The 12,569-nt window shown below is 55.1% G+C and overlaps 1 protein-coding gene across 7 annotated transcripts in view; it reads left to right on the plus strand.

Moving 5' to 3' along the window:
• The first annotated feature begins 710 nt into the window (after window positions 1–710).
• The window catches only part of SYT7 (synaptotagmin 7), a 169,220-nt gene continuing 157,361 nt past the window's right edge, over window positions 711–12,569 (plus strand). For 6 of the 7 annotated variants that reach the window (XM_045014213.1, XM_045014214.1, XM_045014217.1 and 3 more), the window contains exon 1: window positions 711–1,015. In XM_045014213.1, the coding sequence (XP_044870148.1) occupies window positions 985–1,015 (31 nt within the window). In that variant the 5' untranslated portion in view covers window positions 711–984. The remainder of the gene's footprint in view (window positions 1,016–12,569) is intronic. The other variant, XM_045014219.1, reaches the window with a different exon arrangement.

Raw genomic sequence — 12,569 nt, forward strand, 5'->3', positions numbered from 1 at the left:
GGGTGCCCCTGGGGAGAAGAACCAGTGCTGGATTTCTGTGCCCAGGGGGTGGGCTCTGGGTGCCCCTGGGGAGAAGAACCAGAGTTGGTTTTCTGTGCCCAGGGGGTGGGCTCTGGGTGCCCCTGGGGAGAAGAACCAGTGCTGGATTTCTGTGCCCAGGGGGTGGGCTCTGGGTGCCCCTGGGGAGAAGAACCAGAGTTAGATTTCCGTGCCCATGGGGTGGGCTCTGGGTGCCCCTGGGGAGAAGAACCAGTGATGGATTTCTGTGCCCAGGGGGTGGGCTCTGGGTGCCCCTGGGGAGAAGAACCGGTGCTGGATTTATGTGCCCACAAGGTGGGCTTTGGGTGCCCCGGGGGAGAAGAACCAGAGTTGGGTTTCTGTGCTCACGGGGTGGGCTCTGGGTACCCCGTCGGGATAAGAACCGGAGCTGGATTTCTGTGTCCACGGGGTGGGCTCTGGGTACCCCGTCGGGATAAGAACCGGAGCTGGATTTCTGTGCCCACGGGGTGGGCTCTGGGTGCTCCTTGGTGAAGGGCTGGTGCCCGGTTCACACCGAGGGCCCGCGGTCCGGCTGTGCGGGCGCCGGCACATCCACGTCCGGCTCCGGCAGGCGACTGCAATCCCTTCGGACGCCAGCAGCGAGCAGCAGCGGGCCGGGCGGCGCACACACACAGGCACGCGCGGCGGGGTGTGGGGAGCGCGCCGGAGCCTGGCATGCCCCAGTGTGGACGTGAGTCACTCCGCGGAGCCCCTCGCAGCAGCAGCCGCCGCCGCCAGCCAGGCTCCCCCCACATGCCGGCTCCCGGCCGCTCCGGGGCTCGGCTGCCCGCCCCGCCTGCCCGGCTCCCCGCCGCCTGCGGCTGATGCTCGCTGTCCCCCAGCTGCCCCGAGCCCGCCCGTGTGGACCGTACAAAGCCAGCAGCCCGCGCCGCTGTCCGGGGACTGCCTTGCCCGGGAGGAGCCCGCGGCTACCAGGAAGGGACCATGTACGTAGACCCGGAGGCTGCCGGCAAAGGTAGGAGCCAGCCCGTTCCCCCCCCCCCCAGCGCGTCTGGGGCTGTCGCGGCCACCGGGCGTCTCTGGGGCCCGCCCGCGCTCTGCTTGAGCCGCTGGGTGCTGTACAGCGCCGAACACCGGGGCAGCGGCGCGATCCCCTGTTCGATCTCTGCTGCTCCTGCCGCCCGAACGGGGGCGACGGCGGCGGCGTCCCCCTCTCTCCAGACTGGGCTTGGCCGGGGGCTGCCCCCCATCTTCCCTCGGGGTAGCCCTCTGGCAGGCAGCGCTTTCCCCCCTGGGCCGCGCTTGACGCGCACCTGCTGCGCTCGCCCAGGTGCTGCAGGCTGGGCGCTGCTGGTGCTGCCCTTCCGGGGCTTGGGTGCGTGGGGACGGCGAGGCTGGGGGAGCCTGCCGGCTTGGGAGCGCAGGGCTCGGCTGCTTAGTGGAACTTCTCTGTGCCCCGGAATGGGGGGCGGGAGCAGGGCACGGCCACAGAATGGGGCTCGAGCTCCCCTCTCTCATGCCTTCTCTTCTCCGCTTGCTTCATTTCATCTCCTCTCTGCCCCTATTCTGCCTCCTTCCTCTTCCCCCTCTGCCCCATCTCTCCTCCTCCTCCTCCCCGTTCCCCCTCTGCCCCATCTCTCCTTCTGCCTCTGTTCCCATTCCTCCGCCTCTCCATCCCCATTCCGCCTCTTTCCCGTAACCCCTCTGCCCCATCTCTCCTCCTCCTCTCCCCCATTCCTTCTCTGCCCCATCTCTCCTCCTCCTCTCCCTCATTCCTTCTCTGCCCCATCTCTCCTCCTCCTCTCCCCCATTCCTTCTCTGCCCCATCTCTCCTTCCGCCTCTGCTCCCATCCCTTCTCCTCCTCTGCCCCTATTCCTCCTTCCCATTCCCTCTCTGCCCTTATTCTGCCTCTTTCCCGTTCCCCCTCTGCCCCATCTCTGCTTCCTCCTCATTCCCCCTCTGTCCCATCTCTCCTTCTGCCTCTGCTCCCATTCGTCCCTCTGCCCCATCTCTCCTTCCTCTCTGCCCCATTCCTCCTTCCCGTTCCCTTCTGCCCTGTCTCTCCTTCCTCCTCTGCCCCCATTCCTCCTCCTCCTTCCCTCTCTGCCCCATGGTATCTCTCTTTCCTCCTCTGCTCCTATTCCTTCTTCCTGTTCCCCCTCTGCCCCCATCTCTCCTTCCCTCTCTGCCCCCATCTGGCCCTCTCTCTTCTTCCCATTCCCCCTCTGCCCCATCTCTCCTTCTCCTCTTTGCCCCATTGCTTTCCCATTCCCTTTGCTCCTCTGCCCCATCTCTCCTTCCATCCTCCGTCCCATCTCCATCCCCTTTTTGCTCCCATCTTCCCCTTTCCTCCCCGCCCCATTCCTCCTTTCCATTTCTTTCGTCTCTTTGACGTTCTGCTCCCATTACCTCCTTCCTGTTCTCGGCTCACAATTTATCCTGTCAGATCTCTGCTCCTGTTCCTCTCTTTCCCCATATCCCTTTTCTTTTCCTCTCCTTATTCCGCTTTTCCCTCTCTTCTACCCGCGGAGCCGCCTACTTCTCCTCCTTTCTCCATTCCTTTCCTCTCCTTCCCTGGGTTGTGGGCTTTCTGGAGTTTCCCAGACAGGAGTTACAGTAGTTTGGTGGGGGAAGTCACCGCCACTCATTTCAAATGAGTCACCACCCTGCAGAGCTGCCTGAGCAGTGGCACCTGCTATTCCTGGAAGAAATAAACACCACACAAGCAAAACATTCCCGAGTCACTAAGCTGGTTTGAGAGCAGTCAGCCCAGAGTGAGGGGGAGGAGAGCCTCTCCATCTGGCTGGCTCTGGGGGTCCTGCTCAGGTACAGCTTCCTGGCCTCACCTGCTCCCTACCCTTGCCCTCTGAGGACAGGGATTTTGGGAGGCATGTTGGCTGGTGCTCTTTGCTGATCTCATGCTCACAGGGAGCAGTTGGTGCACTACCTAGGAATCTGGGACACGCTGGTGTTGGGGGCTAGGATTTATGGCTCTCAGCAGAAGGGTCTGTTGCCAGTGCAAAAGAAGAGGGAAGGGGCATTGTCAAACAGAGTGTGGCTGGCTGGGGTCTGGTGTTACCTGCAGGGTTTGGTTGCCAAGGTGGCTAGTAGTGATGGGCTCCCAGGTGCAGGAGGACAGGCTGTTTTCTTGAGATTTGGGGAGATCCAAGAGATGGGTGGAGTTGAGGGGTGGATTTTTCTTCAGGGGATTCTTCGGAATGTAGTCAAATTTTCCAAGTAATCACAATTCTGTTTGAAGGAGATGCTCAGGCTTCAGCTAATTGGGCCTGTAGGAGCTGGCAGACCCAGAACATGGGTCCATCTAGCCCAGTTTTCTGTATGTCAGTGGTTCCCAACCAGGGGCCGGGGCCCCCTGGGCGACTGTGAGCAGGTTTCAGGGTGTCCATCAAGCAGGGCTGGCATTAGACTGTCCAGAACCCAGGGCAGGACTGCAGCCCGGGGCCCTGAGCTCCAGCACCCAGGGATAAAGCCGAAGCCTGAGCAACTTAGCTCCGTGAGGCCCCAGGCAATTGCCCTGCTTTCTACCCCTTAATGCCAGCCCTGGCTTTTATATGGAGAAAACAGTTGTTGTGGTACAGGTGGGCTGTGGCGTTTTTATAGCATGTTGGGGCATGGGGCTCAGAAAGAAAGTGATTGAGAATCCCTGCTTTACGTGACCACGGCTACTACCAGATGATACCTGAAGTGAGCAATTATGGAATAACCTGATCTCCAAAGTGTCATCCCAGCTGCCTTAGATACTTACTTGACTCCCACCGCTCTAGTATCTGAGCACCTCATAGTCTTTAATGTATTTGTGCTTCCACCACCCCGGGAGATAGATGTGGTGCTGAGGCACGGAGGGCAAGTGACTTGCCCAGGGTCACACAGGAAGTCTGTGTCAGAGCAGGCAGTTGTACCCAGGTCTCCAGAAGCCTGGCTAGTGCCCTAACCTCTGGCCCATCCTTCCTAAAACCCTCAGTTGGTCTGACTTTGTCCTGAGCAGGAGAGTTTATATCCCTTCCATATTCTGATATTGTTTTTTATAACCCTACCTAATGTTCTCATTAGCTGTGCAAACATGCAATCCTTTTGTGAATCATGCTAATCACTGACCATAATGATATAGTGTGGCAAGGAGTTCCATTGGTTAATCATGTGTTGTGTGAAACAACATTTCTGTTTATCATTTTAAAATTTGCTGCCCTTCTGTTTCATTGGCTGGCCCCCAGTTCTCATCCTGTGCAAGGGTAAATGGGAGAACCTGATCTACCTCCTCTGTGCCAATCGGTATTTTCTATACCTTGATCATTCCCCTTCTTATTCAGCTCCTCTCCAAACTAAACAGTCCCAGTCTTCACAATCTCTCTTCATATGGAAGTTTCCTATGTCTCTAATCAGTCCTGTCTCTGAATCCCTATGTTTCTGCTCGATCCCTTTGGAGACAGGGTCCCTAGCATGGCACACAGTATTCCATATGCCATTGTTTTACACGCTGGCGTTATAATAGTCTCTGTGTAACTCTCCATCACCTTCCTTGTGGACCATAGTGTGCTGTTTGCTTTTTCCACTCCTGCATACTGAGCAGAGATCTCCATTGCACTATCCACAATGGGGCCCATGTCTTTCTCCTGAGCTGATAATTAAAGTCAAGCCCAGCAATGTGTGTGAGTAGTTCTTGCTGTGGACCACTTCATTACTGCAGCCCCCTGTTCTGTCCTGGCCCCTTACCAGGAGATTGAGCCCCCGAATCTATCACTCTGCCTGCCTCTGCCCCACTGAGGAATCCCACTGCTTGTCCCCAGATTAGGCAGCTTCAGCCTGAACTGCTCTAGGTTTGGCATGTGCCTTTCTGTGTGGGCAGCTCTCTCCCAGCCCCTGCAGTGAGCTGCCCTCACCACATTATGTGAGTAACGCTCCACAAAAAGTGTGTGACCCTAGTCCAACGCCCCCTAGCTGCACTAATGAGGCTCCCTCCCCTACCCTGTGGCATTTGAGTGTCCATGCACTAGCGCCCCCTAGTCCCAGCACACCCTTGCTCTGAGCTCCTCCTCCCAACATTCCGAACGGGCAAAGTCCCCTGTGCCCGCCTCAACCCCACCTTGAGACCCGCTGTCACCATGATCCTATCCCACTGCCTTCCACTGCACTAAAGATCCTGCCCTGACCCCGTTTTCCCCCATGATTTATGGATGACTGTCCCATGCCCCACTGCTGGGCTAAAGACTCTGCCTGAGCCCCAGGTCATCCCAATGTGCTCATCCGTACCTGCCTCTCCCTGTCATAGGGACAGCCCCACCTTGGTCCTTCTCCCCTCCGGTCCTTGGGCTCTCGTGCGGCAGGGTAGATTACTGGGATGTAAAGATGCCACATGGAATGGAATTGAATGTCTGCCTTAAAACGGGGGGAGGGAGAGGGAGCCAGGTAGGGGCAATGACAGATTTCCCCTCTCAGGCCCTGGACAAATATGGGTTATTTTGAGTGGGATTGATCCTGCTAGGAGCAACTCCTGGGGGTGCCAAGCACGCTCAGCTTCCACCGAGATTCCACTGAAATCTGTGGGAGTTGAGGGCACTCAGCCTCTTGCAGAATCCAGCTCTGTATGATGTCTCTCTCCATTGTGTGGCCTGGAAGCAGGCCAGCCAGATACAGAAGCTATGACGGCAGGTGTGGCTTCCTCAGATGCAAGTTCAGCCAGCACGCCAAGAAACCTAGCTCTGCACGGGCCTTGCTGTGTGGGGAGACCAGCGTGAGCAGCAGTGGGTTGGTGGGGGACCTGGTTTAGTTCCTGTGCTGAAATCTCTAGTCTGAAAGCAATCACAAGGAGACGCCATGAGCAGCCTTTGGAGGAGTGTGTCCTGAGACAGGGACAATAGCTACAACAGCAAAAACAGGAGCAGCAGCAGAGAAAGAAATACCAATGCCTGCACAGAACCGTGGCCTCAGATCTCATTAGAGCTCACGCGTTACGCAAGGTGAGACTGGATTGGTATGTGGATGGGCAGCTCCCTGGACAATGGGTGTGAGTACTTGTATGGGAGATGTCCAGGAAACATAGCGGTGCTGCAGGAAATACTGTTGGTGACTCAGTAGATGCCACTGTCCCCTCTGCCTGTATTTGTTCCAATGCCCCAGCCTGGTGCTAGGGGGCACTTTGCTGCAGGCGGCATCATCTTCTGGCTGAAGTATGATAAAACCAAGGTGCTGATCAAGTGTGGTCATTAAAGATCCCCCTGACAGGACCCCTTTATCCTGGTCAAACTTCCCTGCAGGTGCTTACATCTTGCAAAAATGAATTCCTGTTCCACTTTCAATTGGAAAGAGTATCGCCCTTCATTTCCTGGTGCAAATTTGTGTAATGTTGCTGTGTGTTGTTAAACAGCAGTTGTACCTCTCTCCAGAGGTGGCTGCATTTCAGTGGTGCAGGAAGCAACCAGCCTTGAGAGATTTGTGAAATATAATTCATTATGACTTGTAAAATACTTTGGGACTTTTGGAGGAAAGGTGCTTTATAGCCCAAGGCGGTGGTATTAATTATTACCTAACTGTAAACAATCCACAGTCCAGTTAAACAATGGGAGGAGCTGGGAGCCATTATTAAGGGAAATAGTCTAGGGTGAAAAGAGACATTACAGGTGTAATTCAAACCAAGAACAAACTGAGGTGGTTTCCAGAGAGATTTTCCAGAGGCCAAGAGTGGCAGAGAAGGCTCTTGCTCCAAGTAATTGTGGCAAGGGATTGCGAGGAGGGAGCAGGGAGGCGGTCCTGGTTTTGTGAGGTTTGGGGAATGGGTGATGCCACACATGACACCCAGCTTCCCAGGGGAGTTACATTTCCTGTAGCACATCTGAGGGCTTGATCTCTTGGAAAAAGCGGATCAGCCTTAATGCCTTAATGTCAAAGCGAAATTTCTCTTCCATGACCCTCCCCTCCCCTCCCATCTCTTCCGTCCCCATGTAATAAGGCTCTGTCTCTTTCCATCTCAGCCCGTGGAGTGAGACTGCCCACCCCTGTCATGCCTTTCTGGTGTCTGGCAGCGTGAGAATTTCTGATGTCCCCAGCACTTCTGGGAGGGCAGGTTCAGGGGCAATTTAATAGTGGCTGTCCCCCTTGACTGTGTGAGTAAGGCCTGGGGGGCGGGGGATCAGCACCCCACCTGGAAGAGCCTCCTATGTCCCTGGGGCAGCCCTTTCCACTGTTCCTTTGGTGCCTCCACTCCTCTGATCACCAGCTGCACTAACAGAGCTGGGCAGCCTGAGTGATGGCCCCTCACAATGTGGTGAATAAATAACCAACCGCCTGCTGTTTTCTCAGGGGAGGGGGAGCTCCTGGATCTGGGATAAAAAGGTCTGCGTGTTTGAGCGGCAGGTGTCGGGATGGCAGAGCAGGGGAGTGGAAGGGAAGGTGACTCCTGAGGGCTTGTGGTGCGGAGACAAAAGATGGGTTGGTTAAAAATAAGATGAAATAACATCAAAAAGATTGTAGCCTGGGGCCCTGGTACAGACAGCACAATGGCCCTGAACTTACATGAGCAGAACAGCCGGGAGGGGAGCGGGGCTTATGTACCGGGGAAAATCACCAGCGGAGAAGCAGACACAGAGCGAGGAGCTCAACCAGGCTACCAGCCATTCTGCACAACGCTCTCCATCCCCTCCTTGGGCTGGGTGGCCGGAGAGGCCAAAGAGCCATTTCCATGAACAAGCCACGTTCACTTCCCCTGGGCCTCCCTGTGCAGCTCTGCTGACTTGCGTCTGACCCCCCACTACTCCAGGTTTGCCTCTCTGCCTGTGCAAGTGCCCCTCCATCCTGCGCCACAGCACCACCCTGCTATTTCTGCCCCAGCTTTCACCTCAGTCCTCTTGGTCTAGGGCAGTGTCCCCAACCTTTTTCAGACGATGAGCCACGGAGGACCATGGCGGTGGATGAGCATCCGCCGAAATGCTGCTGACAAGCAACAGCATCCAGAGGTGTCGCCACCGAAATGCCGCTGTAAATCGGCAGCATTTTGATGGCGACGCCTCTGGATGACGCTGTTTCTCGGCGGCATTTCTGCGGATGCTCATCTGCCAGCCAGTACACGGGCGCCCTTAGACGCCCTGGTGGGCGCCATGGCACCCGCGGGCACTGCATTGGGGACCCCTGATCTAGGGCATGTTCTGTTATGTCAGGTCTCGCACTGCTGATACATTTACCTGCATGTGCCTCTGCCAAAGCTCCAAAATCCAGCCCTACAGCATCCTCTGCTCTTCTGCTCCTGAGGTCCCTGCATTGGTTTGCCAATCCCCTCAATCCTGCCCTGTGTTATCCCTCTGCTGTTCCAGCCCTGGGCTCTCATAGAGCTCTGCCAATGCCCCTCCATCCTGCCCTGCAGCCCCACCCTGCTAGTCCAGTTCTGGGGCCCCTGGTTTCCCAATGCCCCTCCATCCTGCCCTGCAGCACCATCCTGCTAGTCCAGTTCTGGGCCCCCTACTCTGCCAATGCTTCTTCTTCATGCCACCCCTGGGCCCCTCCAAAGCAGAGACTGTACCAACTGCAGCAATGGTTTTCAGGCAAATTAAATCAAGACCCATGGTCTCACTTTTTTTGGGACCAAGGTTACATTTGAACCTGGATCTGCTGGGCTGAAAGGCCACTGTGTGAAACTGTTGCATCACAAGCTCCCTCCCTCCTCCTCCTCCTCCCACTGGCCTCCTGCTGGTTTTTCTCTCTCTTCATCCCTCCCTTTCCCGCCTACTAGCTGTAAAATTTCTCCTCTCCTGCTCTCAGGTGCTGGTGCCTCCCAGAATAGCTCCCATGCCAAGGGAGGGGTGGGGAGAGAGAGACACACACACCCCACCCTCACCCACCAAGTGGTGACAGGTGTGATCAGGTTACTAAAATTAAATCTGCCTTGGCTGCTGCAGCAGGAAGTGGGGTTGGAGGCGAGCGATCCTCAGACAGGAATATGCTCTGGCCAGGCCCAGAAACTGCATAGGCCAGCCCCAGTTTTGTTTCCAATGAAAGATGGGGCAGGGTGGGAGGAGGGTGCCCCCTCCCCAGCCAGGAATGATGAGTGTGGAAGGAGCTTGGGGCTGATTTCCGTGGCCTGATCTCGCAGCCTTCAGCCTGCCAGGGAGAGAAAGAAGGAAATGAAGACAGATGTAGATAATATCGCTGCCACCCCAAGCCCCCGGGGGCTCAGCTACAATATGTATTATGGATGAATTCAGCAGGGGAAAGGCTTTTGAAGAGCAGACGGCAGGCTGGCAATAAGGGACTGTGTTCAAAAGGCAGAGAGCTAGGGAAAGCATAAAGTGGGGTGGCTTGAAAAGCCGCCAGTTGGCTCAGCCGGGCATGGCCCATTCCTGGGGGGAGCAGGTGCTGGGATACCTATGGGGTGGATGCAAGCCTCTTCTGCGATTGGTGGTGGGGTCCTCACTTTCAAACAAACAATGGGACTCTCCAACACTCCCTCGACCTCCTCATAGAGAGAGTCTCTGCCCTACCCAGCCTTCCCAGTTCCCTCTTGGCTTCACAGATTTTAGGGCCAGAAGGGACCATTATGATCCCCTAATCTGACCTCCAGAATCATAGTCAATTAAGTGTCACAGCTAAGGCTATAACCCACATGTCTGGCATTCACTTCCATGACAGAGGTGGGGATAGAACCCAGGAGTCCTGATTTGTGCTCCCCACCTTTACTGCCAGAGAACTCTTTCTCCTGGATCCAGCTTCACAGTTCAGCTGCTAGCCCACCCTGCTGCTGCCCATGGAGTGGGCCTGAGTCTGTGGGGCTCAAGGGCGGGCTGCAGAGCTGTCTGTCTGTGACGATGCCCTGCCGCGCCCAGCAGGCGGATGAGGCAGGATTTGTTAGACAGTGAGAAGAGATGGACTTCCTGGAACCTTCACCCCCCGCCTCCTCCAAGGGAGCTCTGGGTAGGGGCTGAACAGACTTGGGGACCAAAGGAGGCCATGTGCTGAGAGCAGCGGAGGGGATCAGTGGGGTGAAGGGGGCCAGGGAGAGTATTGACTGACTTCTTCCTTGACATCTCCCATAATACGAACTCACCCCTCCATGTTCAGCTCTTCTCATCAGTCCGTTCTTCCTCTCTCTTCACCCCCATTGCCCAGTCCTCCTTATCCATCTCTCCACCAGTCTCCTGTGTTTTCTCTTCTTTCCTCCCGTCCTGTCTCATCCACTTTTCCCCACCTAGATCTGGTCCTTACGTCTCTCACCCCCCCCTCCCCCATCCCTTCTGTATTCCCCTTCCTACCTTTCTTCTTCCCCTGTCTATCCATCTTCCTACCAGGCTCATCACCATGGTATCCAAGCACCTCTCTCCCTGTCTCTTGTTTACCCCCTCTCCCCCTCCCCCCCTGTCCAATCTGTCTTGTTTTCCTGGGACATCTGTGCTATTGGCTCGTTAGGGACGTCAGGAAGCCAGACAGACCGGCACCCAGGTGAGGTGGCCACTGATGCTGCAGGATAAGGAGGAGGGAGACAGGAGGAGCAGGGGGGGAGGTCACCTTGTGTGGAGTTAATGAGGTTTAAAAGGGAAGTGGCCAATCTCGCAAGAGGAGAGAAAGCGGGGGCGGCTGAGGTCGGGGGACTGAAATTGCCCTGCCTCTGCACCAGCTCAGGGATGGATGAATCTTTACCTGAGGATATAGACAAGCTCTGAAGCTGGGGGGGGGCGGTGTAACAGGGTGGCTTGCCCTTTAAGGTCTGAAGGCCTGGGCCCAGCCAGCCCTAGTTACTAAGGAGGCACACCTCAGGAGCGATCCGCTCATTCCCTATAAAGAGTATCAGGAAGCTGCAAAGGGGGATGCGAAGGGAGGCCAGAGGCGAGTGACCTGATGTGTCTGGGAGCAATTAGGCTCTGGCGCAGGAACTTGGGACTTGGGGAGTGAAACCACAGGCTGTGAATGGACATAAGGGGTTTGTGAGTTATTGAAGAAGCCCCTTGAAGGGGGAAATTGAGGCAGGGCCACTTGCAGGGCTGCCCTGAGGCCACGAGGGATGCACAAGAGGTGGCCTGCCCAATAACAGGAGGCCCATATGGACTGTAATAAAGGAGAGATGCTGAAATAGACCGGTCTTTATTTTACGTGATATGGGTCAGTAGCCACTGACTTCAGTGCTACTGCTCCATGGACCAAGACTTCATTGTGGGTGGGCCATGTGTTCCTGTCCATGCCTTTTAGCTGGGATTGGGCCCTGGGATGTTTGCCTAGATCAGGGGTAGGCAAACTATGGCACGCGTGCTGAAGGCGGCACGCGAGTTGATTTTCAGTGGCACTCACACTGCCCGGGTCCTGGCCACCGGTCCAGGGGACTCTGCATTTTAATGTAATTTTAAATGAAGATTCTTAAATATTTTAAAAACCTTATTTACTTGACATACAACAAGAGTTTAGTTATATATTATAGACTTATAGAAAGAGACCTTCTAAAAAGGTTAAAATGTATTACTGGCATGCAAAACCTTAAATTAGGGTGAATAAATGAAGACTCGGCACACCACTGCTGAAAGGTTGCCGACCCCTGGCCTAGCTGTCCCATTAACCTCCTGCCCAGAGACTGCAGCTGGAAGTTGGTGCCTAAATTCTTTGACCATTGCCAGCAGGTGATAGCAAGAAGCTAGTAGCTGGGTTTGGCAGATGCTTTGTTCCTTTTGACCTTGTCCAACTTTTCCTTCCCTGCCTGAAGTGGGTTCCTTTCTGGATCCTCCACACATACCTTGGAGTGTGTGTTTTATTCATAGTGCAGTCCCAGTTTCCCATTTGGCTGTCTGGGGGCATTTCCCTTCTCCTCTGTGTCCTTGTGTCTGGGGGATTTTGGTGACGTGCGTGACCAAGTGGTGGCAGTGTGGGACAAGTGTCCCCCTCTTTCAAGTCCGCTTGTGCATGGCCAGTTTGGTCACATGTTGTCTTTCAGTGGTGTGGATGGAAGGTCGCTCCAGGGGGGCTGGTCCTGGGAGGAGTGAATTGGAATCATCAGTGATTTAGATAATGGCATAGAGAGTGCACTTATAAAGTTTATGGACAATACCAAGCTGGGAGGGGTTGCAAGTGCTTTGGAGGATAGGATTAAAATTCAAAATGATCTGGGCAAACTGGAGAAATGGTTTGAAGTAAATAGAATGAAATTCAATAAGGACAAATGCAAAGTATTCCACTTAGAAGGAACAATCAGTTGCAAACATACAAAATGGGAAATGACTGCCTAGGAAGGAGTACTGCGGAAAGGAATCTGGGGATCATAGTGGACCATAAGCTAAATATGAGTCAACACTGTAGCAAAAATAGCAAACGTCATTCTGGGATAAATATATGGAGATATACCTATCTCATAGAGCTGGAAGGGACTTTGAAAGGTCATTGAGTCCAGCCCCCTGCCTCCACTAGCAGGACCAAGTACTCATTTTTGCCCCAGATTCCTAAGTGGCCCCCTCAAGGATTGAATTCTCAACCATAGGTTTAGTAGGCTAATGCTCAAACCACTGAGCTATCCCTCCCTGTAATCAGGGGCGGCTCTACCTTTTTGGCCGCCCCAAGCAGTCATGCGCGGGAGGCGCCCCGGAGCCGC

The sequence above is a fragment of the Mauremys mutica genome, chromosome 4 (assembly GCF_020497125.1).
Source record: "Mauremys mutica isolate MM-2020 ecotype Southern chromosome 4, ASM2049712v1, whole genome shotgun sequence".
Classification (NCBI taxonomy): domain Eukaryota; kingdom Metazoa; phylum Chordata; order Testudines; family Geoemydidae; genus Mauremys; species Mauremys mutica.